The sequence below is a fragment of the Drechmeria coniospora genome, chromosome 03 (assembly GCF_001625195.1).
Source record: "Drechmeria coniospora strain ARSEF 6962 chromosome 03, whole genome shotgun sequence".
NCBI lineage: Eukaryota > Fungi > Ascomycota > Sordariomycetes > Hypocreales > Ophiocordycipitaceae > Drechmeria > Drechmeria coniospora.
The window spans coordinates 8,730,527-8,757,231 of NC_054391.1; the positions used below are offsets into that span (position 1 = coordinate 8,730,527).

General features: G+C 52.3%; 6 protein-coding genes across 6 annotated transcripts; 3 read left to right on the top strand and 3 right to left on the bottom strand.

The window, feature by feature from the left end:
• Positions 1–686: 686 nt before the first annotated feature.
• On the top strand, positions 687–6,442 carry DCS_08016 (DDHD domain protein; the record flags this gene model as incomplete). Its single annotated transcript, XM_040805298.1, has 7 exons — positions 687–798; positions 926–1,143; positions 1,209–1,625; positions 1,701–2,024; positions 2,094–2,319; positions 3,308–4,511; positions 4,561–6,442. 7 exons carry the CDS (start codon positions 687–689, stop codon positions 6,440–6,442), a joined length of 4,383 nt encoding a protein of 1,460 aa, XP_040655402.1.
• Positions 6,443–6,541: 99 nt separating this feature from the next.
• Positions 6,542–8,911, bottom strand: DCS_08017 (DNA repair helicase RAD3; the record flags this gene model as incomplete). The annotated part of the gene is made up of 5 exons (XM_040805299.1): positions 6,542–7,888; positions 7,945–8,042; positions 8,102–8,432; positions 8,491–8,607; positions 8,663–8,911. 5 exons carry the CDS (start codon positions 8,909–8,911, stop codon positions 6,542–6,544), a joined length of 2,142 nt encoding a protein of 713 aa, XP_040655403.1.
• A 1,473-nt stretch (positions 8,912–10,384) lies between these two features.
• On the bottom strand, positions 10,385–11,717 carry DCS_08018 (beta-1,3-endoglucanase; the record flags this gene model as incomplete). The annotated part of the gene is made up of 4 exons (XM_040805300.1): positions 10,385–10,866; positions 10,938–11,206; positions 11,270–11,532; positions 11,589–11,717. 4 exons carry the CDS (start codon positions 11,715–11,717, stop codon positions 10,385–10,387), a joined length of 1,143 nt encoding a protein of 380 aa, XP_040655404.1.
• Positions 11,718–14,969: 3,252 nt separating this feature from the next.
• Positions 14,970–16,796, top strand: DCS_08019 (dual specificity phosphatase; the record flags this gene model as incomplete). Its single annotated transcript, XM_040805301.1, has 1 exon — positions 14,970–16,796. One exon carries the CDS (start codon positions 14,970–14,972, stop codon positions 16,794–16,796), a length of 1,827 nt encoding a protein of 608 aa, XP_040655405.1.
• Positions 16,797–18,223: 1,427 nt separating this feature from the next.
• Positions 18,224–19,800, bottom strand: DCS_08020 (protein-vacuolar targeting protein Atg18; the record flags this gene model as incomplete). The annotated part of the gene is made up of 4 exons (XM_040805302.1): positions 18,224–18,272; positions 18,338–19,446; positions 19,519–19,673; positions 19,752–19,800. The coding sequence occupies 4 exons, from the start codon at positions 19,798–19,800 to the stop codon at positions 18,224–18,226; spliced, it is 1,362 nt and encodes a 453-aa protein (XP_040655406.1).
• Positions 19,801–23,631: 3,831 nt separating this feature from the next.
• On the top strand, positions 23,632–26,547 carry DCS_08021 (ABC transporter; the record flags this gene model as incomplete). Its single annotated transcript, XM_040805303.1, has 1 exon — positions 23,632–26,547. The coding sequence occupies one exon, from the start codon at positions 23,632–23,634 to the stop codon at positions 26,545–26,547; it is 2,916 nt and encodes a 971-aa protein (XP_040655407.1).
• Positions 26,548–26,705: the final 158 nt, after the last annotated feature.

A 26,705-nucleotide genomic window follows, 5' to 3' on the forward strand; every position in this document is an offset into this window, starting at 1 on the left:
TTGGGCTCGAGCTCGTAACCAATGACTTCTGAAACATAAATGCTGTTACCAGATTTATACTAATACTCATGTGCTAAACTCATAATACCGCTGTTCTACAGTACTTACTTATGCTACCAGGTTTATACTATGTGCTAAACCCATAATACCGCTGTTCTACTTCATTGTGTCCCTGGACCTGAGGCTAGGACGACACAGGAGAGGTCAAGCTTCGTTGGATCCCATACCGTTGTCGTACGGTTGAAGGATTGTCTGAGCCGTAAATAACGATGGAGCCGACAGCATTCCCAGCGTACTTACTAGCAGACGATGAATGGCAATTGAATGGCAATTACACACGGAGTGCTCCGTTCTGTACAGCAGCTGTCATCCGTTGAAAAGCTGCGCACACCTGCTCAGGTTTTCCCTGCCTAATGGGGCTTAAGTCGCCGTGCGTGTTTCGTTGCTTGACTAGATTCTGTTAGCGTCGAAGTATGTTGTAGGTTTACGAGTCATACTTGACTCGCTCCATAATACAGTACACCCTTACTCCGTACATACAGTAGTGGTTGTCGAGGACGGGCTGGAGTGGGTAAGACTAACCTAGGTACGGAAACGTCAGGTCATCCAAGACCTCATGTTGAACTTTTCTATCAAGTCCTGAGAGGACGGCACTACGGATCAAGCCTCTGGCCGTACCTACACCCATGGAGACGCCGCAAAAGACCGTCATCGTCGGCGCCGGGCCGGTTGGCTCGCTGGCGGCGTTATATGCCGCTCAGAGAGGCCATCAGGTCGAGGTCTATGAGCTGCGACCAGGTATGCGTCTTGTCTCACTCTCGCTCGTTCCTCTTGGTGTCAAAGTCACCACCCGTCGTTCCTGTGGCCCATCTGCAATGGCGTGCAGCCGATTGGCTGGAGTATGCTTCGTCCTGACGCATATCAGATTTGCGAAATCCCGGCATCATCCCGCTCAACTTTACAAAATCCATCAACCTCGCCGTCTCGGAGCGCGGTATCAACGCCATGCGGCTCGCCGGCCACCCAACATTGCTCCAGTCCGTCATGGACCGCACCGTCCCCATGCACGCTCGTATGATACACGGCAGAGGGCCGACGGGGGCGCCGTACGAACATTCGCAGAGCTACGATGCCAGAGGCCGAGTACGTGCGACGACCCTTCTCCGTTCCTGCCGTCGATGCGTGCTCACCGTCGGCCCGTCATGAAGGCGATATACGCCATCGATCGCTCAGGACTAAACTCGATTCTTCTTGACCATCTCGACTCGATGCCCAACGTCAAACTATTCTTCAACCATAAGCTTACCGGTGCAGATTTTCGCCAATGTCGCGCCTGGTTCGAGGCTCATGACACGGCCTTGGGTGTCAACGGTCGCCCCAAGGAGATCGAAATCACCTTTGACCTCATGATGGGCGCCGACGGTGCGCATTCGGCCGTTCGGTACCACATGATGAAGTTCTCCCGCATGGATTACCAGCAAGAGTACATCGATACGCTTTGGTGCGAGTTCCAGCTGAGCCCGCGACGGGAAACGGGTGGTCCGTGGGGCGAATACCAGATATCGCCGAATCACCTGCACATCTGGCCGGCCAACGACTTCATGTTCATCGCCATCCCGAGTGAGGTAGGTGCCATCCGTGGTCCTCCGGCCTTGCGAGCCATCGTCGCACCGGCTCACTGACCGTCGCCGCCCAACCAGGACGGGTCCTTCACCTGCACCTTGTTCCTTCCAAGCAAGCAGTTTGCCGACTTGGAGAGGGACCCGACCAGCTTGCCGGCCTTTTTCGACGAGCACTTCTCGGGTGTCACCGACCTGATTCCCAGCGAAACTCTCATCTCGTCCTTCGAGGAGAACCCCCACCTTCCGTTGATCAGCCTCAAGTGTCGGCCCTACCACCACGGCTCTTCGGGTGTCATCATCGGGGACGCAGCCCATGCCATGGTGCCTTTCTACGGTCAGGGCATGAATGCGGGCATGGAAGATGTACGCATACTCTTTTCCATCATGGACAAGCATGCCGAGGTATGTAAGAGCGAGGCGGGACAACAAACGAGCCACTCCCGGTGCATGTCGCCCGGAACAAGATGCCAGGCTTTGGCTGAGTACTCCCAATTTCGCGCGGCTGACTCGCATGCCATCAACGACCTGGCGCTGCAAAATTATGTCGAGATGCGGTCATCCGTCCTCTCGAGACGGTATCGACTTCGCAAGTTCCTCGAGGAGTTTATGAGTGTGAATTTTCCTCAGCTTGGCTGGCACACCAAATATGCGAGAATTAGCTTCAGCAACGAAGGCTACGCTACAATTGTGCGACAAAGTGAGTACCAGGGCAGAGTGCTACTTCGAACTTTTGCCGGGCTACTTGTCAGTCCATTCATTGTTACCGGCATATGTTTGGCATACAGATATCGCAAGGTTTTGAAATCTTTACTTTGAGGAAGGTACTGGCAGGTAAATAACATGTATCATATTCACCTTTCTTTCTGTCATGTATTCAAACTGTAGAGAAGAATCCGTTGACATACCATTTGTGCATGGTCAAACAACACTCTCCATGGCGAGTTCGGCCATCCACTTCTATCTGGCTTACCCTACACACCTTCAAATCAACCAGGTAGATTTCTGCTCCGAAAACGAATGATGAATTTTGTACTCCGAGTCGTGGCGACTATCAATCATATCGCTATTTCATTGGATTGCAATGGTAACATGAGTTAAACATGTATGTTTAATTCTTCTTCTTGTCAAGGGAGTGCAGACGGCATTGCTGTGATATTCTGAAGTATTGTATGCTTGTCCTTGTAAGTACTTGCTCCTTGTGGTTCAGTACTATTACTGGCAGTATGGAGTACTGAGGATGTACTAAGTACTCCGGACGGAGTATACAGTGCATGTAAGCAAGCACTTACGGAGTACTTAAGGAGGTAGAAGCCTAGCCCCATAACTGCGGCCAAAAGACTCACTAAAATCTGCGATATCGGCGCTTTACCAACGGCAGTTGCCCTAGTAGTACTGTAAAGTACACAGTACATCTGCATGCAGAGAGCCACTGTTAGGTAACGGATCATGTGGCCGTCATCAACCCGCAACTCCCATCGTTCTCTCTTCGAACCTCAGGCTTGTTCTTGCCAACAGGTTCAATGCCAATCTGACTCTTCGTTCACTTCACTAGTTGCCGGCCACATAACTGCATGCCCTCACCCAGCATATTTCATTCGCGTAATTACCCACAACGAGGGCAGCATTCTTCGGACGACGATCCGTCCAAGACGACCCACAGTTGAGATCATAGCTGATCCGGATAGATTCCCATTGCCCCCCGATGAACAACCCCCCGCAGCACACCTTTGGTGCCAAGTGTCGGCTCGCCCATATCCCTCGCCGCCTCAGCATCACTGACACGCCCCCGGTTCAAGCCCAGTTTTTCTACGCATCCTCTGTCCCCATTGACGAACCCCTTTCTGCGCGACTCGCAAGTACTACATTGGATTCAAAGTCGGCAAGGTGCCAGTCACGTCCGTTTAACAATGGCGATAACAACGATCTGGAGAAGGCCTGGCTGACGCTCTTCTCTGACGCTGCCTGCCAACAGCATGACGCCGTCTTGACAGCCCATCGTGTGCCGTCCGCCACTTCGCAATGTGCCATGGATATGAAATCTCGGCTCGTCCAGAAACTGGCAGCTCACCATGATACCAAAAACCTTGATCCGTCCAGAAGTGCAGCCTCGGCCTCCTCATCCGATGCTCTGCCCTCATCTGCTACCGACTGTAGCATCGACCTCCTTCTGAACGTGTCACTCGAGCTGCAGAGCAATATTTGTAGCCTTTTAAGAAAATACACACCAGAGCTGAGCATCGAAAATATTGCCCAGGAAGTTGTCGCAGCCAGAGGTAGCCGGACCAAGACCGCATCCGTCGTTGCCGCCGAATCACCAGCTGGGCCATGCTCGTCAAGCACCGACCCTGGCGGAATCCACGATCCTACCAGTTCCCCCCTCAGGCCTAATTCATCGGGGGACAGAGGCAGTGAGAATACACACCAATCAATGAATGATGTGGCCGATGGCAACCGAAGCCGTCAAAGAGTAGCATTGCAACTGAAAGATAGTTCGCCTCGCATGCAAAAGCTACCCAGTCCTCGAGGACACATCCGCACCCCGGTGAGGGGCCCTGATGGCGATACGGGCAACCCTTTGGTGCGCGCTGGCGCTGTTGGTATATCGCCATCTACTTCAGCTAGCGTTCCACGTAACGACGGTGCACCCAAGGAAACGCTCGCTCCCTGCGGCGGACACGGAAATAACGACGTACCGGTTGTCCACAGTGAACCTGGGATGGAGGTGGACGATCCCTCATTCGCTCCTTGCGACCAAGAAGACGCCCTAGGCATCGTGGTTGGCGTATCTCGGCTGCACAAAGTCATTCTCCCACTGCTTCAGATGAAGCCCATATATTGGTCTCCAGTCAACGATATCGCCGTCGTGATGAGAGCTACATGGTTTTTCAGGTCAGTGAAGTTTTCTCGTCATCGATTGCACTCTCTAAAATTGAATCAGAGACACGATGCTACCTGTCAACCCAGTTGTCGCGAACCAGCTAGAGGCTGGATACTGCGAGTTGCGCCCATGGACGGAGACTTGGAGAGATGAAGTACGATGCGCAATTGAGGTCGGTCCATTAGGCGAGGAGAAGGTCTCGCATTGGCTATGGCCTCAGGACTCCAACAATGGATTGTACAGGAACAAGAAAGGCAGTTTTGAACCTCCCATTCCATCTGATCCATGCTGTGCCGCACGTTGCTTCCAAGGCGATGCCGCGGCACAAGGGTCCATCGAATCTCTTCTCGAGGGACCAGCCGTGGCCAAGGAACTGCCAAACCGTCTCTTTTCTAACCACCACGTAATTTACAAGGACCAGACTCACGCTTTTCTTCTGAAACCCAGCCTCAAGCCGTCGGCCTATTATGGAAGACGACCTCTTCTTAAGATCATGAATGGGTCTACGGTCGGTGTTCCCGTCGTCAGGGGCTTCAGCCGCCGTACCTGGGAACGCGTTCATGGCGGACGACAGACGCGTCATCAGAATGAGCCGCCTTCGCTTGCGTCTGCAGAATCCCAACAGAACGCCGGCTCGGGTGATTGCCCGGCATGCGAGGCTGAAAACGAACGCGGCCAAGTCACCGACCTTGTTCTTGTTGCTCATGGCATCGGACAAAAAATTGCCGAGAGGGTGGAGAGCTTCCACTTCACACATGCCATCAATGGCTTTCGGCGAGCTGTGAATCTTGAGCTGACAAATCCCATCGTTCGACAGATTCTTCGACAAGATCAGAATGGCCTCATGATATTACCTCTCAACTGGAGAACCGGACTGTCATTTGAAGATGGCCGCGCTGGCAATGCTGAAGGCAGAGCCTCCAGCGTTGCCGAATCGTTTGCTCTGAAAGACATCGAACCCACCACCATACCGGCCGTCCGCAGCTTGATTTCAGATGTCATGTTCGATATTCCATTCTACATGTCCCACCACAAAAACAAGATGATCAAGGCTCTCGTCCTTGAGGCGAACAGGGTATATCGTCTATGGTGTCGAAACAATCCAGGGTTTGCCCATCGGGGACGAGTTCACCTCATTGCCCATTCTCTTGGAAGCGCCATGGCACTTGATGTCCTTTCTCGGCAGCCCACGACGGTCCCCAGCCTCGACTTGAACAATGACGAAGCCGAGGCACGCTTCTTCGAATTCGACACGAAGAACTTGTTTCTCCTCGGCAGCCCAGCCGGATTTTTCCTTCTCCTCGAACATGGAGCACTCCTGCCTCGACGTGAGCGCCGCAAGCCGGGCGCTGACCCGGACGATGTTGCAAACGAAAGTGTTGTCGGAGAAGCAGGACAATTTGGCTGCCTCGCAGTGGACAACGTGTACAATGTTCTTGCCAAGGAGGACCCCATTGCATACCTTCTGAACGGGGCCGTCGATCCCACGTATTCTGCTAGCCTCAAAGTTGCTTATGTCCCCGGCACGTCCCAATCTATTTTCAAGTCGTTAGGAGAAGCTGTGCGTCAGGTTGTGCCTGGCATGGCGCCATCCACAAACGCATTCGCTTTGAAGCAGGAGCCAATCCCCACGCTTCGCCTCCCCTCCCAACTGGAGCTGGAAGTTCACAATTTCAGCCGCGAGGAGATTGCCGAGAAAAAGGCCTTTCTGCTCAATGATAACGGGCAGATAGACTGGTTTCTGAGGTCTGGTGGGGGCCCACTCGAGATTCAGTATCTTAACATGTTGAGCGCGCACACGAGCTACTGGACCAACCTAGATTTCATTCGCATGCTTTGCATTGAGATTGGGAGAAAGCCCGGCAAAGCGAACACGCTACCAGCTATGAGGGTTGTCAAAGCAAAACGACGCTTTGCCCCAAGAAATCAGGGGTTGGGATAGATATGCCTAAATACAAAGCCAGTCAAAGATTGACCTCTCCAGAGCCGCATTGCGAGTCACAAGTTCCTCGTGACCTTCGTGTCATCATCTCCATTGCCGTTAGAAGTCGTTCAAGTCCTCCATCTCTTGGTCCAGATTGTCATGTTCATAGAGGAGACTGGACACATCCTGTGCTGCCAGGCTTCTCGCCATTCCCTCTTCCTCCCGTCTCCTCCCGGCATCCAGCTTCTCGACGTGCTGCTGGAGATCTTTGTAACCCCAAGTGCTGATCCCTTCCTGATCCTTGGCCCGGAATGGCTGGGCCATTGTTCTCAAGAACCTCTTCGCACTGCTTACGGCCATGTCCGTGCTTAGGTTGGTTTCGGCGTCGAGGAGGCCTTGGTTTATCCACTTGGGCAGCTGCGACCGCTTCTTCTGGAATCGACGATCAGCAAGCACCATGATTCCATAGTCGTCTTTGCCTCGCAACACCCGACCTAGACATTGTGCGGCATGCCGCATAGCATCGAATGACAGGAAGTCGTTCTCCTTGATGCGATAGGTCTCTCGCAAAAACTCAAGCCTCGCTTTCAAGATTCGAGACTCTGTGTACTGGAACGGAACTCCGATGCACAACACTGTTCGGCCGTATTGGTGATCGAAATCGATGCCTTCGGAGACCTTCCCTCGAGCGACACACAAGAGAATAGCCCCCCTGCCGTTGCAGCAGGCTGTCCGATACGTTTCCAGCGCCAAGGACGTCTCTTGTGCGTCGGGGGTTTCGACAAGTATCAGCTTGTACTTCCACGCTTCATCCAAGATGCCCATGCCCTGCCACATGCTGATGATGGATTCCATATATAGGTACGACGGGAAGAACACGACCAAGCCGTCGGGGGTGATCTTCGCAAACTCAGTCAGCAGGGTGCCGTAGTTGCGCACCACGCTCGGCTCATTTCGGACTTGGAAACTTGTCGATATTGAGGCTTGGTCACTCCCTCTCGTCACTATCATCGGCAAAAATGATCTTCGTGCCAACGTCATGCTGTATGACTCTTGTATCACTGTTGCGAAGTTTAACATCTTTGGGTACATCTCAAGTGGCGAGATGGTACCCGAGGTGATGATGACGGAGTAAAATCTCTCAAAAACTGGCCGAATTGCGATTGCGGCGTCGAGGCAGGTGAAATGCAATATGGGGTTCGGGACTTCGGCGGTGTCGGATTCGTAAGGCTCAAGGATCAGTAGGAAGCCTTTCTCATACGTAGCGACCAATGTTGCAAAGGTAGCCACTTCCTGCAGTGGCTGATAGTCCTCAATGTTTGTCAACTCCAGAGTTCGCACTAGAGATGTCAAGCGCTCCGCACAGAACTTGAGTGGTTTTGTTTCGATGAATGTATGCTCCTTCAGATGGGCAAGAAATGATGGCGGTGTTTCCGAGATTACTTGGCGAACTTTCATTCGGGTCTATTGTGGACAAGATTAGCCGAGGGGCAGCAGCGATTATTGCCACCATTGCCAACCTTTAGATACTCGATAAATCTCTTGAGAAAGGTCACGAAGTGCTCCGCACGCCTGATGTTACCAGGCACAGCTTCCTTCAGAAGGTCATCGGGTAGGACTGATTTCATGTCAGGCTGGCTTCCCGGAATAACCTGACTGAGGAGGATGGATTCTCACCTGGATTGGACATGAACGCATCCTCCATGCGGTTCTCATTTGCTTCCCGCAGTCCCTCGACAAGCTTCTGGTATTCGGATTGAAGCCTCTCCTGGTCTGTGTCTCGCATTTCGGAAATCTTCTGTTCCAGATTCTGCGCCCCTCGGGTTGCTTTGCGCAGGGAATCTTCAGTGATGTCGGTACTCAGTGATTCAATACAGACGTTGTCAATGTTGTGCGCCTCGTCAAAAACAACTATGCAGTCCTTGGAGAAGTCTCGGGATACTCGCTCGGCAATCTTTGGATCTAGGAGATAGTGATATGAGAAGATGACAATGTTGCAGTATTGCATCTGCATCGACGAGGTTAGCCTCCAGTGCTGATTTGAGAGACTGCACCCGGATGTGTACCATTCGCCGGGCCGTGAAGTACGGGCATTGCTTGTGTTCTTCCCCGTAGCGCAGAATATCATCAAAGGTCCAAATTCCATTGGGAATCAGATTATGCGGCTCGAGAAGATCGAGATTCTGTACGAAACGAAGTTAGCGGGCAAGTCTCAGAACTAAGAGAAGGCCGGCGTACATCGTGATAGACACAGACGTCGACATTTTCTCCACGATTCTTCTTTTCCTTGACAAAACCTGCTGTCAGGCTCCTACAACGAGAATCGACGACGGAACCGCTCTTTTCACGCTTAACGGAGGGATGGAGGCACAAGTTCTTTCGACTTGTGAGTCCAAGCCCGCGGAAGTCCTCCTCGTGCCCGAGCTGCTCTGCGCGATACTTCATCAACGACTTTAACTCGACCAAGGCCTTTTCGATCTCGGACATGGTACCTGAACCAGGTCAGTCATGGACGGGGGCGCGACAGTTGGGATGGGGCCCAAACGGGAGCAGTATATAAGCTTTCGAGTCTCGGGCATGTTCTGTTGGTACGCGACAATTAGGGAGAGAAGTGAAACGGTCTTGCCGGTTCCCGAAGGCATCTCCAGAACACAGTGACCGCCAGAGTCAAGGGTCTCTGTCCAGTCGATCAGCCAGCGTTGAGACGGATGCCGGAGGGTAAAAAGGCGTACTCTTGAGGTCACACATGTACCTAACGGCGAAAACATCACTTCAGCATGAAAATGAACGGAGTGATCACAGGCCAAAAGTACTAACGCATATTGTTCTGTGTTGAGGAGCTCAGTGGTCAGCGAGCGTTCTTGAGTTGGTGGTTCGGGGTAGCTTGCGTGCCTGGGTATATCCTAGGATACGGGAACAAAATGGGTAGGCCACTGGTCCTGGGTCAGCAAGAGATGCATGAAACAGGGGAAAGACGGCCCTACTCAATATCGAACTTCATTTTCAGTGCACACTTGGCTGGGCTTGACCCAGTGCTGAATGAAGTCCTCCCGAATCGGTGGAGCTGGTCGTTTGCACGAGCTCGTGGCGTATTGAAGTATAAATGGCACGGACGCGAGATCACGTGATAAAGCTGTAAGTTACCTAAGGGCTCTTTGACATTGATCTATGAATGTTAATATATAGGTAAATGCTACGAGAGGTAGTTTCGCCATAAACGTTAGCAGAGTACAAATATAAACTTATCTGGTGAGAATGCAGTACATAGTAATACGGGGTATTTGGTGTCGAATCTACATTTCGGGAATCGAGCAGGTAAGGGAACGGTATGATATCATCAGATGGGTTTCTTGCAAGGCGGTTGCCAAGTCAAATAGACGCAAGTACGAGTACTAAAGTATGTACAGTGTAGAGTTGCAGTAATACGCGTGGACCATGGAGCTGTAAGCACATACCGAGTGCCAGGGGGAGGTACCATTGGCACAAGGAGTATGCATTACTTCTGCGAGTACATGCACTTCTTGTACTAATGTAGGTGATGCTTGAAGGAATGGATGGGCCACTGAGCGGCCAAGGCGAGGTACTCACCGTACTCCGTACTCCGTACAAGTACAGTGCAGAACATGTACAGTATAAATACAAGTAAGTGAACTCCGTACAACACTCCGTATACCTAGTAGTAAGTATGTACGGAGTACCTTACTCGGCATTAAATACATGTAATTACACCGTCCGTACTAAAGTCGGGCTTTGGCGCACGAGCCCGTGGATTATGAAGTATTTCATGTACTTGTACTGTACTCCGTAGACAGGTGGAAAATCCATGACATTTATTTCTGTCAGCATTGCCTACAGTACTTGTACCACTACTAAGTCATACTACCACTGCTAGCTACTACAACCAGGACCCCCCGCCGCCAATAAAGCGGTGCAATAAGAATCCTGCGAACCAAGAGCAAATCACACGAACTTCTTGCCGCTGTATTCATCGGGCGCCGCATTGATGATCATGTTGTTTCGGGAACCAGCGGTGCTGCTTCTGGCGGGCGTAACAGTGGGGGAAGCAGGATCAATGGAAGGCTGTGTTGAGTTGAAGTATCGAATGTCTTGAACTTGGAAATAAAAGTCCTTGAACGCTTTTGGGTTCGAGGCGACGTGTTCGATGCATGTTTTCTTTCCCGTGTGTTTGTCGCATGTTATTCCGCTTCCTCCGTCCAGTTCAGACCAGAACAGGGGAGTACCAACAGGGTCTCCGCAAAAGGGCAGGGTGAAGATGATCCGCTGTGCTGCAAAGTGACGGTCGATGTCGCAATCGTCGACGTTGACGGATGGAGCACCCCAGGACTTGACGTCCGGTTGGTCGTCGTCGATGTTGGCCGGCTCTTCGCCTCGTTTCCAGGAAAATAGCTTGATGTATTCGCTCGTCCATTCGAGAGCCTCTGCTGCGACGTCAGCGAGCCCTTCTTCTCCTTCTTCTCTCACCGTCATGACGGCGGCAGAGACACACACGTACGAGTACCGCCCTTGTCCGATGCCCATATACCATTTGGTTCTTCCGACTGGCAGCCCTGGAATGGCCATTGCGTTACCTGATCGGCGTAGGTGTTGTCGCAGTTGTCGGATATGACGTTGGCTTTCTGGAACGTGGGATGCATTTTGCACGTTCCGAGCACCTTCTCCTCCCCAACATGAAATGCTGGCTTGTTGGCGACGGCAAGGTTCCAACCTTCGTACAGGTCCATCTCACCGGCGTTAGGCCACGGCCCCTCGCCAAGCAGCCAGCTACGACAAGAGTCAGACTCGGGCGACAGGATCGGAGGGGTTCAGCGTGGGTTCCTATCGTACTAAGAAGGCCATCCTCCGCACACAGCGGCAGGAAAGTGGCTGAACCGGGTGATCAGGAGGCCGTGCTTATATGTGTTGCGAGACACCAGACGCAAGCTGCGTCTTCCCTCGTCTTGATTCGGATCGAGTTCGGTTCTGTGGTCGACACCAAGATATACTTCGTCGTTTCGTACCCTTGCCAACTCATTGGTGCGGGCATCGTTCAAGTTTTGAAACTGGACCCAAGCCCAATTGTCGTCCGGTTGAGAGGTGATGGTGCCCGTCTCATTGGCTCAAGTCAGCATCTTTCTTCAAGAACCTGTTGGGACCATGCACGAACCGTGTTAAAGATGAACTCTTCGAAGAAGTTCTCGGCGTTTATTGTTTGAGCGAGAGTGTATTTTTGGCCGAATGCGTTGCCGGTAAGAGCAAGTAATGCCGATAGGACAGGAGCCAGCGAGGGAGCCATTGCTGCCTCGGGGTTGTCACGACGCTTTTCCGAATCGAAGTACCGATGTTGTCCCGGCGTAACAACAACGATGTCAGCGCCGCCGTAATTGCGGTAGTATCACCGGTTCGACGTTGTTACGATGCGGCTCGCATCTGTGAGCTGCGACTTGGGGTTTGTTCATGATATACTTATACTGCAAGCACTCCCCAGGTATAGTGTACTCTGTAGGTGCACACATTAGCGTACTGCATGTAAATAAGTGCACCTGCACTTGTACGTTGTTTAATCCTTGGGTCCCCATGATATGATGTGCGGGATTAGTCTTCTATCGAAGAGAGTGAAGTTATTGCACAGTAAATTCGCAAGTGCACCTACGACCAGAAGCTCGAGGACGCGACATGCTGGTACCTACAAGTACCGTACAGACAGTATTAGTACTTCTGATGTGCAGTTCAGGTACGTATACGCAAGCACTGGATAGGAAGTACGAATACCTTGGTAGTATGCGAGCATGGAGAATGTGCACTTGGTGTACATGTGGGAGTGCCGCGAGCACACCTACGCAATAGTAGGTTGCATATTGCTTACTACCTGATGCCAGCATGTATTCTGCCATCACCACCACCACCATCACCACCACCACCACCACCACCACTGCCCTGATGAGTTGCGATAGGCGCGTAATTGTACATGTACTTTGTCAGAGTACATGTGCTTTTATAATATCGCGCGTCTCATAAGCGCCGGCGAGGCCGGGCGCAGGTTGCACCTACTTAGTAATATGTAGTACACCCATATGTACATGGAAATGGAAGACCGACGAACTACCGCACTTATGTGCATAAGGAAGTCTAGAATCTACATGTAATATCTCAGCAGATACAACAATCATTCCGTTGTCACTCGCATTGGAACTTGTTGCCAGAAACACACACACATACGATCCATACTAGAGGTAGAATGACGAGGTCTCGTAGCTGGCAGCAACGGCGCTTAGCGGGTAGTACTGAGGAGTCAACGTAGAGTGACCCTTGGCGACAGATACCTACTTTGATCTCTAGAAAGCTTCGTTCGCTTCAGCACGAGGGAAGAGTGCACCAATTGTGATGGGCATGTGTAAGTACAGCATTGCGCCAATTACAGCAGAACGTACTCCATAGGACATGTACAAATGCGAATACTGGTATACCCCGATACATGTGGACCGAGAACTATTACATGTACAACTACTTACCTAGTAAGTTTTAACGTCCATGTACTCCGTACATGTGGTAATAGTACCCTGTGCTTAGTACCCAGGAGATGCTACTCTGTTGCAGAGAGAGTGGTTCTCAAAGTAGATGTAACAAATTGTTCAGAACTGCACAAGTACTGTAGTTGTACGGAGTACATGTAAGTAATACTCGTACGCGGTGGTTTACGTTGCACAGTCCATCAATGGTGTTAGGTGCAGGTAATACTTGTACATGGCTCTCGGCGATCATGTACTGTAAGTACGGAGTACTAATGCTGTAATTACGGAGTACCGAGTGCTTGTTCAAGTAATTGTTGCAAGTGCACCAATAGTAAGTACTAGTTGTACATCTACTTACTCCGTATATGTAAGTACATGCACTAATGCAGGCTCGTAAGTGTACTGTACTGTACATTTATACACTGGTGACGATGTTGCCCCGCCTCCGCAGTGGACCTTCGCCCCAAGTGGGGTCTTGCTCTGAGCTTCCTCCGTTGTTCATTGGCTTCTCGAACCGGGCTGGGCTTCGGCATCGCCCCATCGAACATCGATTGGCTCGTCAGCGCGACGCTGGGCCTGGCTGTCGTCCAATCAAATCGGCCATGGAACATGTCGTAGCATGGGAGGTCTCGTCGTCGCTGTACCGTACATGCATGTACCACCACCACCACATCGATGCCAACGCCTATGCTGCTCCTGATACTGTGTTCCTTGTCCACTGCTAGAGACTTCGTTACGTTATCTCGTCACTATCCATCGCTTTATCGCATCGTTCCCCTCATCCTGTCATCGTTGGTCGCTCCATCGCTTCATTTTGCTGCATCGCTTCGTCCTTTCATCGCTTTCATATTCATGGGTCGCTAGGGTGCCCCGCCAGCACCCTCGACCTTGTCGTCATCCTCCACCGCCATCCATTCGATCGACTTGTTGCTGGCTGGAGCGTACACCCACTCCCGAACTCATCGTCTCCCGGCCACTCGGCTCCCTCCCATCGTTCTTCGCTACGTCTATCCCTGCGAAGCATACGAGATCCTCCTCGGTGCACCACGACGACCCGCAGACGCCCTGGTCCCAGCTCCTTGAACCATCACATCACTGCCATCGTCCTACTTGTTAGGATTCTCCTTCGACAACTTCGTCTTCCTTCCTCCTCCCTCGGTCTCTTCCCTCCAGGTCCAACTCCTGGTCCGGCTAGGCCTTCTCGTTGCCTTCCGGACCGTTTTCACCCCCATCGGGATCTGCGACAACCACGAGCCACTGTTCATCAGCCTCGGAAAACGATTCGTCCTGGCTGGCCCTTGCACCAATCGATATCCCATTGCCACCTCCCAGTGCTGGCGTTGGTAGTAAATACGTTACATGCATGACGAATGCCCTCGGATCGCCAGCTTGGGTAACTTCAGATCGCAGGCGAAGCGCCCGTACTGGTCATTGGCCAATAGTTAAGGTGAGCCGTCTATCAACCCAGATCGGATCGGATGACGACCAGCACCCTGCTCTACACCCGTCCTTCTCTCTACTTGCGACGTCACAAATCACCTCCCACTTACTGTCGAATCCGACACTCTTCGTTCAATGTCACCCTCGCCAAAAAAAGTACCTGTCTGTAATTGTACCTTCGCACACTTTGCCCTACTTTGCGCTTCAGTCGAAGCTCCTGTTCGTTTTGTTTCATAATGTGCTTCTTCTCGTTGAACTATCATTTCTCGTCTGGATGACTTTGAAATGGAAACCAATGCTCCAGTTTTGTGCTAACCATCCTTTCCGCCTATGTAGCTACGCATCATCTCCATACCTCTTTGCAGCATTGGTATAGCTTCAAGGACAAAAGAAAATACATCGGCGCCCCATCATCTCATACACCAACATCCATCCGTACCCGTGCCCTTTTACTCTTGGTACCCATACCTGCCTGGTGTTCAAGCCGTCGTCCGAAAGATACGGCTGTCTGGCCTTGAATAGGACACACAACGTCCATCGACTTCGCCTTGATCCGCATTATCGGACCCTCCCATCGGGGCCAGTAGCCGACCGCCATGGCGACCGTTGCCTTGCCACGACCGATACCCCATCGCAATACCGCCACTGACAGCAATCCCATCACTCCTCCGCACACGCTTCAGGACGTCGGCCCCTCTGCTTCGTCTCAGAAATGCATCGTTCCCTTGCCTAACAGGCACATCCCGGCCTGTCCCACCGGTCCGTCCAAGGCAGGCGACATCGACACACCACCCGAGTCGCCCCAAGATACCGACGAGTACCAGTACCAGCAGACATCCCTCCTCTACCCACCGGATGCCTACACGCGAATTGACGACGGCGATTTGTCCATATATGAGATCGATGCCGACCAAATCGCCGACTCCTTGAGCTTTGCCGCCGGCCAACCACTACCCCCTCCTTCGACCGTTTTCCCCTGGCTACACGGCCTACACCCGAACAATCAGATGCAGCAAGCTTTTTTCATGGGCCGCCGCAGTTGCCCGAGGAGTACGCCATCATCACTCCGAGCCGTGACCTTGGTGAAAGCCGACGGAGATCTGACCGTCGCTCGTCTCAAAGGAGCCATCGCTCCAGATGAGTTTCTGCGCTCCGGTCCCAACCCTGACTTCATCGAGGCAGATCCTGCCGATGGGTTTTCTGTCCGCAACTTTCAGATTCAGCCAGCAAAGGTCGCCTTCACATCCGACATAATCGTCTACGGCAATGACCTTGGGGAGACGCGCAGGGTCGCTTGGGCCGTTGCCGGCGCCCAGCTACGATGGCGTCAATTGCACCGAACGCAGGGTAAATCCCTACCCGAGTACAACACTTTTTTCTGCACAAGCACGTTCGACGATTTTGTACGACGCCACGGCGATCTCGTTGCCGTCGATTCTGCGGGGAATCTCACCGGAAATGTTCTCGACTTCGTCCACCAAGAGCGAAGGGAGATGTGGAACATGACGGAGGCTTCCGAGATCTCGCACAATGTCTTCTTGGGACCCACGCCAGAATCTGGCAGTGCTGAGGAACGGAAGTTCGAAATTCTGATCGAATGCAGCGATCTCGGTCGACTGAATCCGACAGCGTTGAAGCTCATTGCTGAGGGCGGCGACGGCTTTGTCTCCCGCTCATTCATCGACTTCCCTTCATCAGGCAGCATCCTTCCTCCAACCTGGTCGCATGATGATGCAGATGCCATCTTGGACACCTGTCGTTGGATTTACCATCTCGCCCACGGCGCCCCCGGACACTCATCGGAACAACCTGGACAAGCTGCGGAACCAAAACTTACCCGTCCCCGCAAAATCCTCATTCATTGTGCAGATGGCTACACGGAGTCGACTCTGCTCGGCATCGCCTATTTCAGCTACAGCACCGGTCGCCCGATACCGGATGCCTGGGTCCATCTTCATACTATCAAGAACCGAAACTTTTTCGCCTATCCGACCGATGTAGCTCTGTTGACGGCCATAGCACCGCGTCTGTTACGCGAGTCCCCTCTCTGTGCCGGTCAGAATCTTGGCGAGGGTACAAATTCGGCCCAGAACGAGCCTCAATGGCTCTCCAGTTTGGACGGATCCTTTCCAAGTAGAGTATTGGACTACTTGTATCTTGGGAATCTCGGGCACGCAAACAATCCGGATCTCCTCAGGCAACTTGGCATCAGCCAAATACTCAGTGTCGGTGAGACTGCTACCTGGAAAGATGATGACATGAAGGCCTGGGGGGCCGAAAACATGTGTGTGGTCCAAGGAGTTCAGGATAACGGCATCGATCCATTGACCGAAGAATTTGATCGCTGTCTTGAATTCATAGGTGAGAGCTATCACGCGGAACCGCACCGGATTCCTTTTACAATCCTGAACAGCATGCCCTAACCTTGCAAGTAGACCGAGGAAGACAAAACGGTACGGCCACACTGGTCCACTGTCGAGTCGGCGTCTCTCGCAGCGCTACTATATGCATCGCCGAGGTGATGCGGGCATTGAACATGACCTTTCCCCGGGCGTACTGCTTTGTGAGGGCCCGGCGACTGAATGTCATCATCCAACCGCACTTGCGTTTTGCCTATGAGCTTTTGAGGTGGGAAGAGCGGCTCCAACAAAACAACTCCCCGACAGTACCGATGAAGAGGGAGCTTGAATGGGCCGAGATCGCCCGCGAGATCGCCCTCATGAATCGCCCATATTCGAGGTGACCAGCGACGCAACTGCCATTCCACCTGAATCATCAACTCCCTGCGCGTTTCTTCTTCCCTTGCTTGAACGATTGCCGGTTTTTGGCGGAACATCCTATATTCCTTTCATTCATTGGACTGCACACTTATTGGCGACTTATTCATATGGGAATACATCATTGGCTTGTATTTCTGGTCCGGTTCATGAATTGCTGCGAGCTTGCCTCACTGATCATCCCTCAGCACTCGGCCATGGCGCTGATCGAGAACCTCCGGACGATGCAGCCAGGTTTACTGAGCGGGCAGGCGGCGTGCAAGCCATCGGACGTCGAGGAGCAGCTGTCGGCGGTCGTGAACTGGAGGGAGTGGCTCGAGAGGGACAACCGGAAGATGCAAAAGACGTTGGACAAGTTGCCGCGAGAAGTGGTTATGGAGACAAAAAGGCGAGACGAGACGGCATGGCGTCGAGTAGGATTTTCTGTCATTAGCGGAGCAGAACGGGTTGAATCAGAAATACCGTGTATTTTCATCTCAGTCGATTGAAGTGTTGAATCGCATGGGTGCATGATTAGAGCTTGCTCGTCAGGTTTACACGCATACCGCCTGCTCATAAGCTACGATGACAATTATTCATTCTCCACTGCAGCATCGTTGACACATGATGCTATCTGAGGAAATTGAACCATGGCTACATATGCCGAAAATAACAATTTTGTGTTGCATGCCATATGTCTACCCTCGTATCTGGTTGTACGAGGTGACCTTGCAGAAAACAGCGTTCAACTCGACAATGTATGAACTAAAATTGGAGTGATTCGAAAACTTGAAAGCGCGACATGGAAGCTGAAGCCAAGCCAACTCCGGTGGGGGAGATGTAGAGCATGATGGTGCGAAACGTGGGCGTGATTGCGACTTGCATGGGCACTACGTATTCCACCGCTATGAGTACCTGACGACAAAAGTCAACGTCGTTATTGATAGACATGTTTTGCGTCTTGAGCCCCCAACTTCGCTACTTGTAAAAGAATAGGCGTCACGAACTCGCTCTAAACGCAGGCACCGTGAATGGGCCAAGACAAAGTCGCTGGACCGCGGAAGGCATATGCAAACGGCACAAGCTGATGGAATCTAACTGCCGTAGCTTCGAATGTCGTTTTTATCGTCGCCATCCACGACACTGGTGTTCGATATTAGCATCAGGGATCAGGGGGCTGTCTGCGGGGTATGTAGGTGCCGACTAACGAGAACTGCTTCACCAAGTAACCTTCGCCTCCATTCTCCATGTCGATGTTGTAAACGTAAAAGTCGCCATCGCTTGTCACCACCATGACCTGTGGACTGCTGCTGCTCATTGCCACGACGCTTCGCAAGGAACCGAGCCCCCTTGATGGACGGGGCTGACCTCCAGATGTGGCCGATTTGGGTATTTTTATGTAGGCAAAATCTCTCAAGGGCTCCCACATCTCCGTGACGGACTGGGGCAAATACGAGCCCACGACGCCAGCAACACCACGGCCCATCATTTGCGACGAGCGCCGTAGAATCGTGCTGAACGAGCCACTCTGCCGGCGGTGGTTGAGCCTTGCCCGGGCGGGGCTGCTGCCTGGCGCAGGTTCTGCCGCCTCGCTTCCAGGAGATTCGGCTGCACTGTTGCTGGGAGAGTCGGCCTCCTCGTTGCTTCGGGTCCGTGACCGACGACCCTGCCTCGGCGATTCTGGCGACCCTGGCGACTCTATCGGAGCACCTGCGGGGGTTGTGTTTCCTGGGAGAGGGCCAAGACGGAAAATATGGATCGTGTCGGAAGTGGAAGAGACGCACAGCAAAGTGGAGCTGAGGTTGAAGGACATGCTGTAGATGGTAGACGGGTAGGTCCCTCGCCTGAACTGGTACAGCTTCTGGCCCCGAGGGACCGAGAAAACTCGCACAATGGTGCCCGTCTCACTGGCCGTAGCCATGAGAGTACCGTCATTGCTGAGACATATGCAGCACAAGGGCGAGCGGTGGGCCTCGACGACGTTGACGGCTTTGAGAGTTAGTGTGTCGAAGACGAGGACTTCGCCAGATGTCGGGGGAACATATGTAGACTGGGGTGGGGCGTGAGAGGGCCTCTTCGAGTCCACGTCTTCGCGAGGCTTTGGAAGCGGGTAGGCAATAAAGCAGTTCTCCGACGATGGTGACAGGGCGAAAATGGCAAAGGGATTCGGGGATGTGGGTATGGTGTAGAGGAGGCTCATGTTGCTGATGTCGTAAAGGTAAATCTCCTCCTCGAGGACGACGGCGAGGCGCTTACGATTAAGACGCACAGCGAGGACGGAGGAAGGAAAGGTAAGTTCGCAAATGATGGAGGCTCTCTGTGGAAAGCCGGCGAGTTAGCGCCACTACCCAGGCAAGCAAGCTGCTGCGGCGAATGAGGCATGTCTTGCCTTTGTGTTCTGGATCACCAAGTGTCGCGGGGATAGAATGAGGGCGACAAGCGAGGTAGAGAAGAGCATCTCGATGATGGCGATGTTGCCGTCATCGCTGCTGAATATCCTCGAGAACGGATCGGTGTGATATATGCGGAAGCCTTTCGAGGTACCTGCGGCGCTGACGTTAGGAGATTTTCTTCCCGAGCTGCAGCATGCGTCGTAAAGGGTTCACTTGCCAACAGCAAGACAGCTGTGGTCCTGGTTGAAAGTAATGAAGTTGAGCGATGGGTAGGCCATGGCCGGCGCCAGCGAGGATGAGCTCCGGAGGAGGGGGAGTTGAAGACAAAGCTGTTGTATTCGCAGAAGGAGCTTGCTTCCGTGTGGAGAAAATCAATGGAAATCGTATATGGCTTGAAGCCTGGGTTGCCGCCTCAGCAGGAGGGCAAATGTGTGCAATCTAGGCGCCGCTGCTCTCTGGATGGAGTGGATGGAGGAGTGAAGGTATCGTATTACCTCATTGCGTTCGTCAGGTGGTGGATCTGTCTCTACCCGGGCGGGAACGCTTGCAGTCAAATGCCACCAAGTACTACTGCGGGCCCCCACTTACGGTCCCTGGTTTCGTACCTTGATCTACAACTACTTACAGTATGTGGCAAAAAGTATTTGCCCACCCTTAGGTACCACAATCTAAGTCTAAGCAAACCTGATCATTTTGATTAGTATTATAACAATCAAACAACTATATGCGCATCAAACGTAGCAATAACAATGCCCTCAAAGCAGCCGTAATGATGCCTCGAGGCAAGGAATTATTACAGCAAATGCGATTACGGATTTGCAAGCTACCTCTCGACGGACGAGTCGATAGACGCGTTATCTTCGAGATTTAGAAGCTGATTGATACAATGCCTCATTGCGTTGAGGCTATTATTATTGCAGTCGCGGGGTGGTAGACGAAATATTGATTGTTATAATACTAACACAATAGATGAGGTTTGACTGGACTAGGGATGCGCTACCTAAGCGTGGGCAAATACTTTTTGCCCCCCCAACTGTACCTAAGTAAGAAAGTATTACTTGTACACCACTAAGTATATACTGTATGTACACCTAGGGTCAGCGTACGCGTACCCCCCTACGTGCACGCTACTTACGTACAGTTCTTAAGTAATACAGTACTTGTACGGAGTACTCCGTACTTAGTTGTCAAAGGTACTACGCATTGTACATGAACACCGTCCTGTAAGTAAGCAGTTGTATTAATACAATCAGGTTCTTAAATGGAAGTGCTGCACTCCGTACCGAGTACTCCATAATTACTTATATTGAGTTTTTAATTACTTACTTACATGTATTATTACTCCGTACTCCGTAAGTAACCCAATTACTATACCAAGAGTTAGCAAGGGTTGGCCAATTTCTGAATGAATTATACAAAAAAAAAACTTCCTGCCAGTGTTTTTATCTTTATTTTTACTTATATACTTATATAATCTAGGCGCTATGGTGGTACTGATGAATATTACTTGATAAAATTGCACAAATATCAGTATGCAAATAGTGATTGGTATCTACCTGTATTTTTCAGTCTGCTCGGCAGCCTAAGATCGAAAGCTGCCACATAATAATACCGCTACTCCCGGCTTCCAGCAATGAAATGCTGCACCCGACCTTGCCATTTTTCAGCTGCACCAAGTGTAATTACGACTACTTGAATACTTCCACCTGCAATACACCTACACCTGCATGTACATGTACCAGTGCAGTGTTTGTACTGGAATTACGTGTACAGTTATGAGCGAGTCACCCTCCTCTGATCTTGGGGTTGCCATCCAAGAGAGCAGAACGCGCAAATCCACCCAAGCCTGCAACGTCTCCTGCAACAACTGACTGACCTGACCGTCTTTGCAAGATGCTAGCCATACCCCTGGTGAGTCTCGACCGGGCTTCACTAGTGAGTGGTTGGCTGCCCCTCCAGATGATCTTCCCTGAATTTTTCCGATTCGGGGATGGCAGCTTGTGTGCGCACGAGTCGTGGACTCTTGCACCATGTCGGGTTCGTATTGCTATCGAATCGATGTTTGCAAATGCTTCTGACTTGGCCTCTGTGAAGATACTCTCGAGGCGGGAAATGTTGCACAAAAACGTGGGATTCTCGTGCGGCGCATTTTTCGTCCAGTTCGATGTGAGAATGTGGTATTTGCTCTTATGGACCGCACCGAAGCGACCCTCTCCAGGGTGCTTACAGGGTGTTTGGATGATTCTAGCCTGGTGTTACTTATCATATCTAGCAGTGCAGCTGCAGCAGACCATCTCGAGCATGAGGTCTGTTCCGTCGAAAACAGCTGGCTTGCTGGCTACGGGCGAGTGTAGATTCGTTCTGGTCGGACGAACGCTTTGGCCTGTTGCACCATTAACGCTCCAGCACATCTCGGGGCTTTTTTCTGCCCTCTGGGCTTATGTTGTATCTCTCCCCCCCCCCCAGCAAAAAAAAAAAGGAACAAAGGCAACGAATGCTATTCTTTAATAAGAGCATCTCCACCTCTCCAAGCATCCAAGCTACTTTTACTCACCATGATCCTGCACCGCGGAACATGGCAATAACCCGTGAATGGGCGCTGGCTGCTCGACTGGGATCTTGCCGGTCCTACCTAGTGTATTGTGAGTACACATCGACAAGTAGCTTTACGATACCATGTAACTGGAGCGTTCCATTGAGCATTCGATGATCCCTGTTTAGCCGGATTGCAGTCAGTCATTCCAAGATGGCAAGCCGACCGACGGTTGTGGAGAGTGAGGCCCGCGTTTCTGCGCTTTTGAGCTGGACCACGGTTTAGCATCAGGGTACAAGCCACCAGGTCAAGGCGGCAGATACTCTGGGACTCTGGGCATCGGAATCATAGACATGAGAGAGATGAGTGTTTGCAGCACCATGGATACTAACAGATGCATACCCATAGCCCAACAGCCTGCACTTTGTACTACTGGTTGTGACACCGGCTTGTGTAACGGGTCGGCTTCAAGAGGGCTACAGCATCACTCACTGGTCGTTCTGCTCGTTGCGCACACACTATTACCCAGTAGTCCCGTCAGCAAAAGGGATACCAATTGACTAAGTTGCCTGCTTAGTCAATTGATGACGCCTGTGAGGGTTCTGCACTGCACATGACTGGCCACACCCAGCCGTTGTACTAATTATCCCCGAAATCTCCCGTGCAAATTGCCTAGATTTATCTCGATAGCGAATTTATAGCAGTAGCACCCCGTACATGAAAGTAATGAATTTAAAATGAATATTAATTTAAGACGATGGGCTAGTTTACCACTACTCTGGCAGTGTACGGAGTACATGTACGATAATATCTAGTTCCTTCAAGTGTAAGCTGATAAAGGCTGAGACTGGGATGGATTGTTATTCCCCACGCAGACGAATGCTAAATGGGAATAGGCCCACCCTGCCGAGGCCAACACCGAACGGGAAGGAACCTGACCTACCCACTGCTTTTCGATCCACCTCAACGTATTGCCGCGCATTTAGCCTCGTCCCCATTGCAGCTCTTCCTGCACGGAGTCGCCATTCGTCATCATACTGCCGCTGCCATGGGGCCTTCAGGTTGTAGAAACATCCTCCTCACCGCGGCTGCCTGTATGATGAGCCTTCCTATTGTGTCTTCTTACTCGAGTCAAGCCGAAATCACACCCTGGCTCGGGAGTCAACGTCAGCTTGGCTTCATGGACGACCGCCCCGTTGACTGCCCTCCATGGTAACTCTCTCTTCATTTGCTGCTTCTTCCTTGCTTGTGTACATTGCCCTAACACAGTCAACAGTTTCAACTGCCTATTGCCCGCTTATTCCTGCGCCCAGAATGCCCGCTGCAACGAGTTCAACGGCAAGTGCGACTGTCCCGACGGATTCGGAGGCGACGATTGTCTTCAGCCGCGTACGTACCCATGATGATCGAGCCCATACCGGCATGCCGGGCGGCACTGATGTAGAACGCAGTATGCGGATCTCTGGCGCGCGGCAAAGATAGGCCGATGCGATCCGGCGACGTGTGCGAATGCGATGCGGGCTGGACCGGAATCAACTGCAACGTCTGCACGTCCAACCAGGCGTGTGACGCCTTGATGAAAACGGGCTCCGGCGGCGTCTGCTACCAGAATGGAGAGGTCGTCGATTACAACAACCAGATATGCAAAGTCACCAACAAGCAAATAACCGGCCTCCTCGGTGACCAGAAGCCCGAGGTGACCTTTAGCTGCAAGAAGGAGGATGGGACCTGTGATTTCCAATGTACGCTTCGCCCGACAAATAACGTCCCCGTTTGTTCCATCTTGCTGACGCCGTACCCAGTCTGGGTTGATTCTGTCGAGTCATTCTACTGCCACCTGACCGACTGCGACTCGGATGCCAACTCTGGCGTCACCAACACCACGTCGTACAAGTGTGATCACATCACCTGCAGTTGCATTTCTCAGCGAATGCTCTGCGGCAAAGATGGATCCATCGACCTGAGCGAGTTTCTCGACCAAGCCATCAAGGGCCCTGCCGGGTTCGAATGCACGCAAAAGAACGGCGGTGCACATGACTGCGCCTTCACCGAACCGGAAATGGACAAGCTGATTCATGATCTGATCGGCGATTCCAGCATCCTGCTCGACTGCCGTGCGGGCGAATGCCTTTTCGAGACGGAGGTACCGGGCTATACACGTCCGGTCAAGCAGATCAACACGCCGCTTATCGCTGGCGTCATCGCCGCCTGTGCACTCTTTCTCGTTGTCGTCATCTTCTCAACGTGGTTCCTGTCCCGACGCAAGCTCAAGTACGGCACCATTCGATTGGACGACTCCGACGACGAGAGCACCAAGCTCATGGCCGACCACAACCCAGCGTCGTTGTATTTCAACGACGTCTCGTACGCACTCGGCGACAGGACGATCCTGAGCGACATTCGCGGAGCCTGTCACCCAGGCGAGGTGACGGCCATCATGGGCGCTTCGGGGGCGGGGAAAACCACCTTCTTGGATATCCTGGCTCGAAAAAACAAGCGCGGTCGAGTTGGGGGTGATTTCTACGTCAACGGCGAAAGAGTCTCCGATTCCGAGTACAAGAACGTTGTTGGCTTCGTCGATCAAGAGGATACGATGCTCCCAACCCTCACCGTGCACGAGACCATACTCACCAGCGCGCTTCTGCGACTCCCGCGTGACATGAGTCGTTCTGCCAAGGAACAACGGGTGTTCGAAGTGGAAAAGGAGCTTGGCATTCATCACATACGGGACGCCCTCATTGGATCCGAGGAAGGCAAAGGTCGTGGCATCTCCGGCGGAGAGAAGCGACGCGTTGGCATCGCATGCGAACTTGTGACGAGCCCCTCCATCTTGTTGCTGGATGAGCCGACGAGCGGGTTGGATGCGTACAACGCGTACAACGTCGTTGAATGCCTCGTCACGCTGGCGAGGAATTACAAGCGAACGGTCATCTTCACGATCCATCAGCCTCGGTCGAACATTGTGGCTCTCTTTGACAGACTTTTGCTCCTCGCCCAGGGAAAGCCCGTCTACTCCGGCCCTTTCAACCGGTGTCAGGCATATTTCGACTCCATCGGCTACGAGTGCCCACCCGGTTTCAATATTGCTGACTACCTCGTCGATTTGACAATGCATGCCGGCAACAGCATGCCAACCGACGACGGTGCCGTTCCCGCAGACTTCGACAGTGCAGGCCCCAGCAGCATGAAGGCAGTCAAGTCGATAGGCAGCGTCTCGGGGGCAAGCGCTGGGGAGGGCAGCGCTGCTGAGCCATCCTTGCCCCCGCGGCCGAGGAACCAGCGTCGCAATTCTGTCCGGGCTCGACAGGACCGCGAACTCTATACCAGGAGGCACACGACTGACATCGAGGCGACATCAGATGCCGTCGAGGATGCCGGTGCTCACCGTCTGCGGACAAACGTGCCGGCCAAATTTTCATCCAGGCACGTGCAGGATGACACCCACGACTCGCCGCCATTGGAGACGGCGAGGACGGATCTAGACTTGATGACGCAGGCGTATGCCCAGTCCGACATTGCCATCGGCATGCTTGAGGAGATTCAACAGGCTATATCGGCTGCTCGGGAAGGGAATGTTCCCGACGGCGCCGCCTATGATCCAGTTGGCCCCAACATCCATCCACAGACGAGCGCTGTTGGCAAGGGATACGCTCGGGTGGGGTACATGCAGCAGTTCCTCGTTCTTTCGAAGAGAACATGGAAGAATCTATATCGAGATCCGATGCTGATGCTAACACACTACGCAATCGCCATCATCCTCGCTGTGTTTTCCGGCTACTTGTTCTACGGCCTTACGGATGACATTCCGGGATTCCAGAACCGGCTCGGCCTTTTCTTCTTCTTGTTGGCACTTTTCGGGTTCAGCACCCTCACCAGCCTCAATGTCTTTGCAACGGAACGTCTGCTGTTCGTTCGCGAACGAGCCAACGGGTACTACGCGCCCGGAGCCTACTTCACTGCCAAGGTGCTCTTCGACATCGTTCCACTACGAATCATCCCTCCCATTCTCATGGGGTCTATCATCTACCCCATGACTGGGCTGGTTCCCGATGCTATGCATTTCTTCAAGTTCATTCTGGTGCTGGTCCTATTCAACCTGGCTGCGGCAGCCATCTGCCTCTTTGTCGGCATCGTCTGCAAAAACGGTGGAGTGGCAAACTTGTTGGGAAGCTTGGTCATGCTCTTCAGCCTGCTTTTTGCTGGCTTCCTGCTTAACCACGATGCCACGCCCGCTGGCGCACTGTGGCTCCAGACCCTGTCCATTTTCCACTATGCTTTCGAGTCGCTTATCGTCAACGAAGTTCTCGAGCTGACCCTCGTTGACAAAAAGTATGGTCTGGACATTACCGTCCCTGGTGCTGCAATCCTCAGCTCATTTGGATTCAACAACAGCGCGCTGTGGGCAGACGTCTTGAAACTCGGCATCTTTGCTGCCACGTTCATCGTTTTGGCGTTTGCGGCAATGCATATCCTTCTCATAGAGAAGCGGTAAAGCGTCCACTGGCCGCATCTTGGAAAGTCACCGGCATTGACATCTAGCGCTAGGATTTTCAGTTTAAATTTTGGTGAACGCATGCATAGCCTTGTAGTATAATTGAACTCGTTTAATTTTTTTTGGCAGAAAGTACGGTGAGAGGCGATGACTGCGCC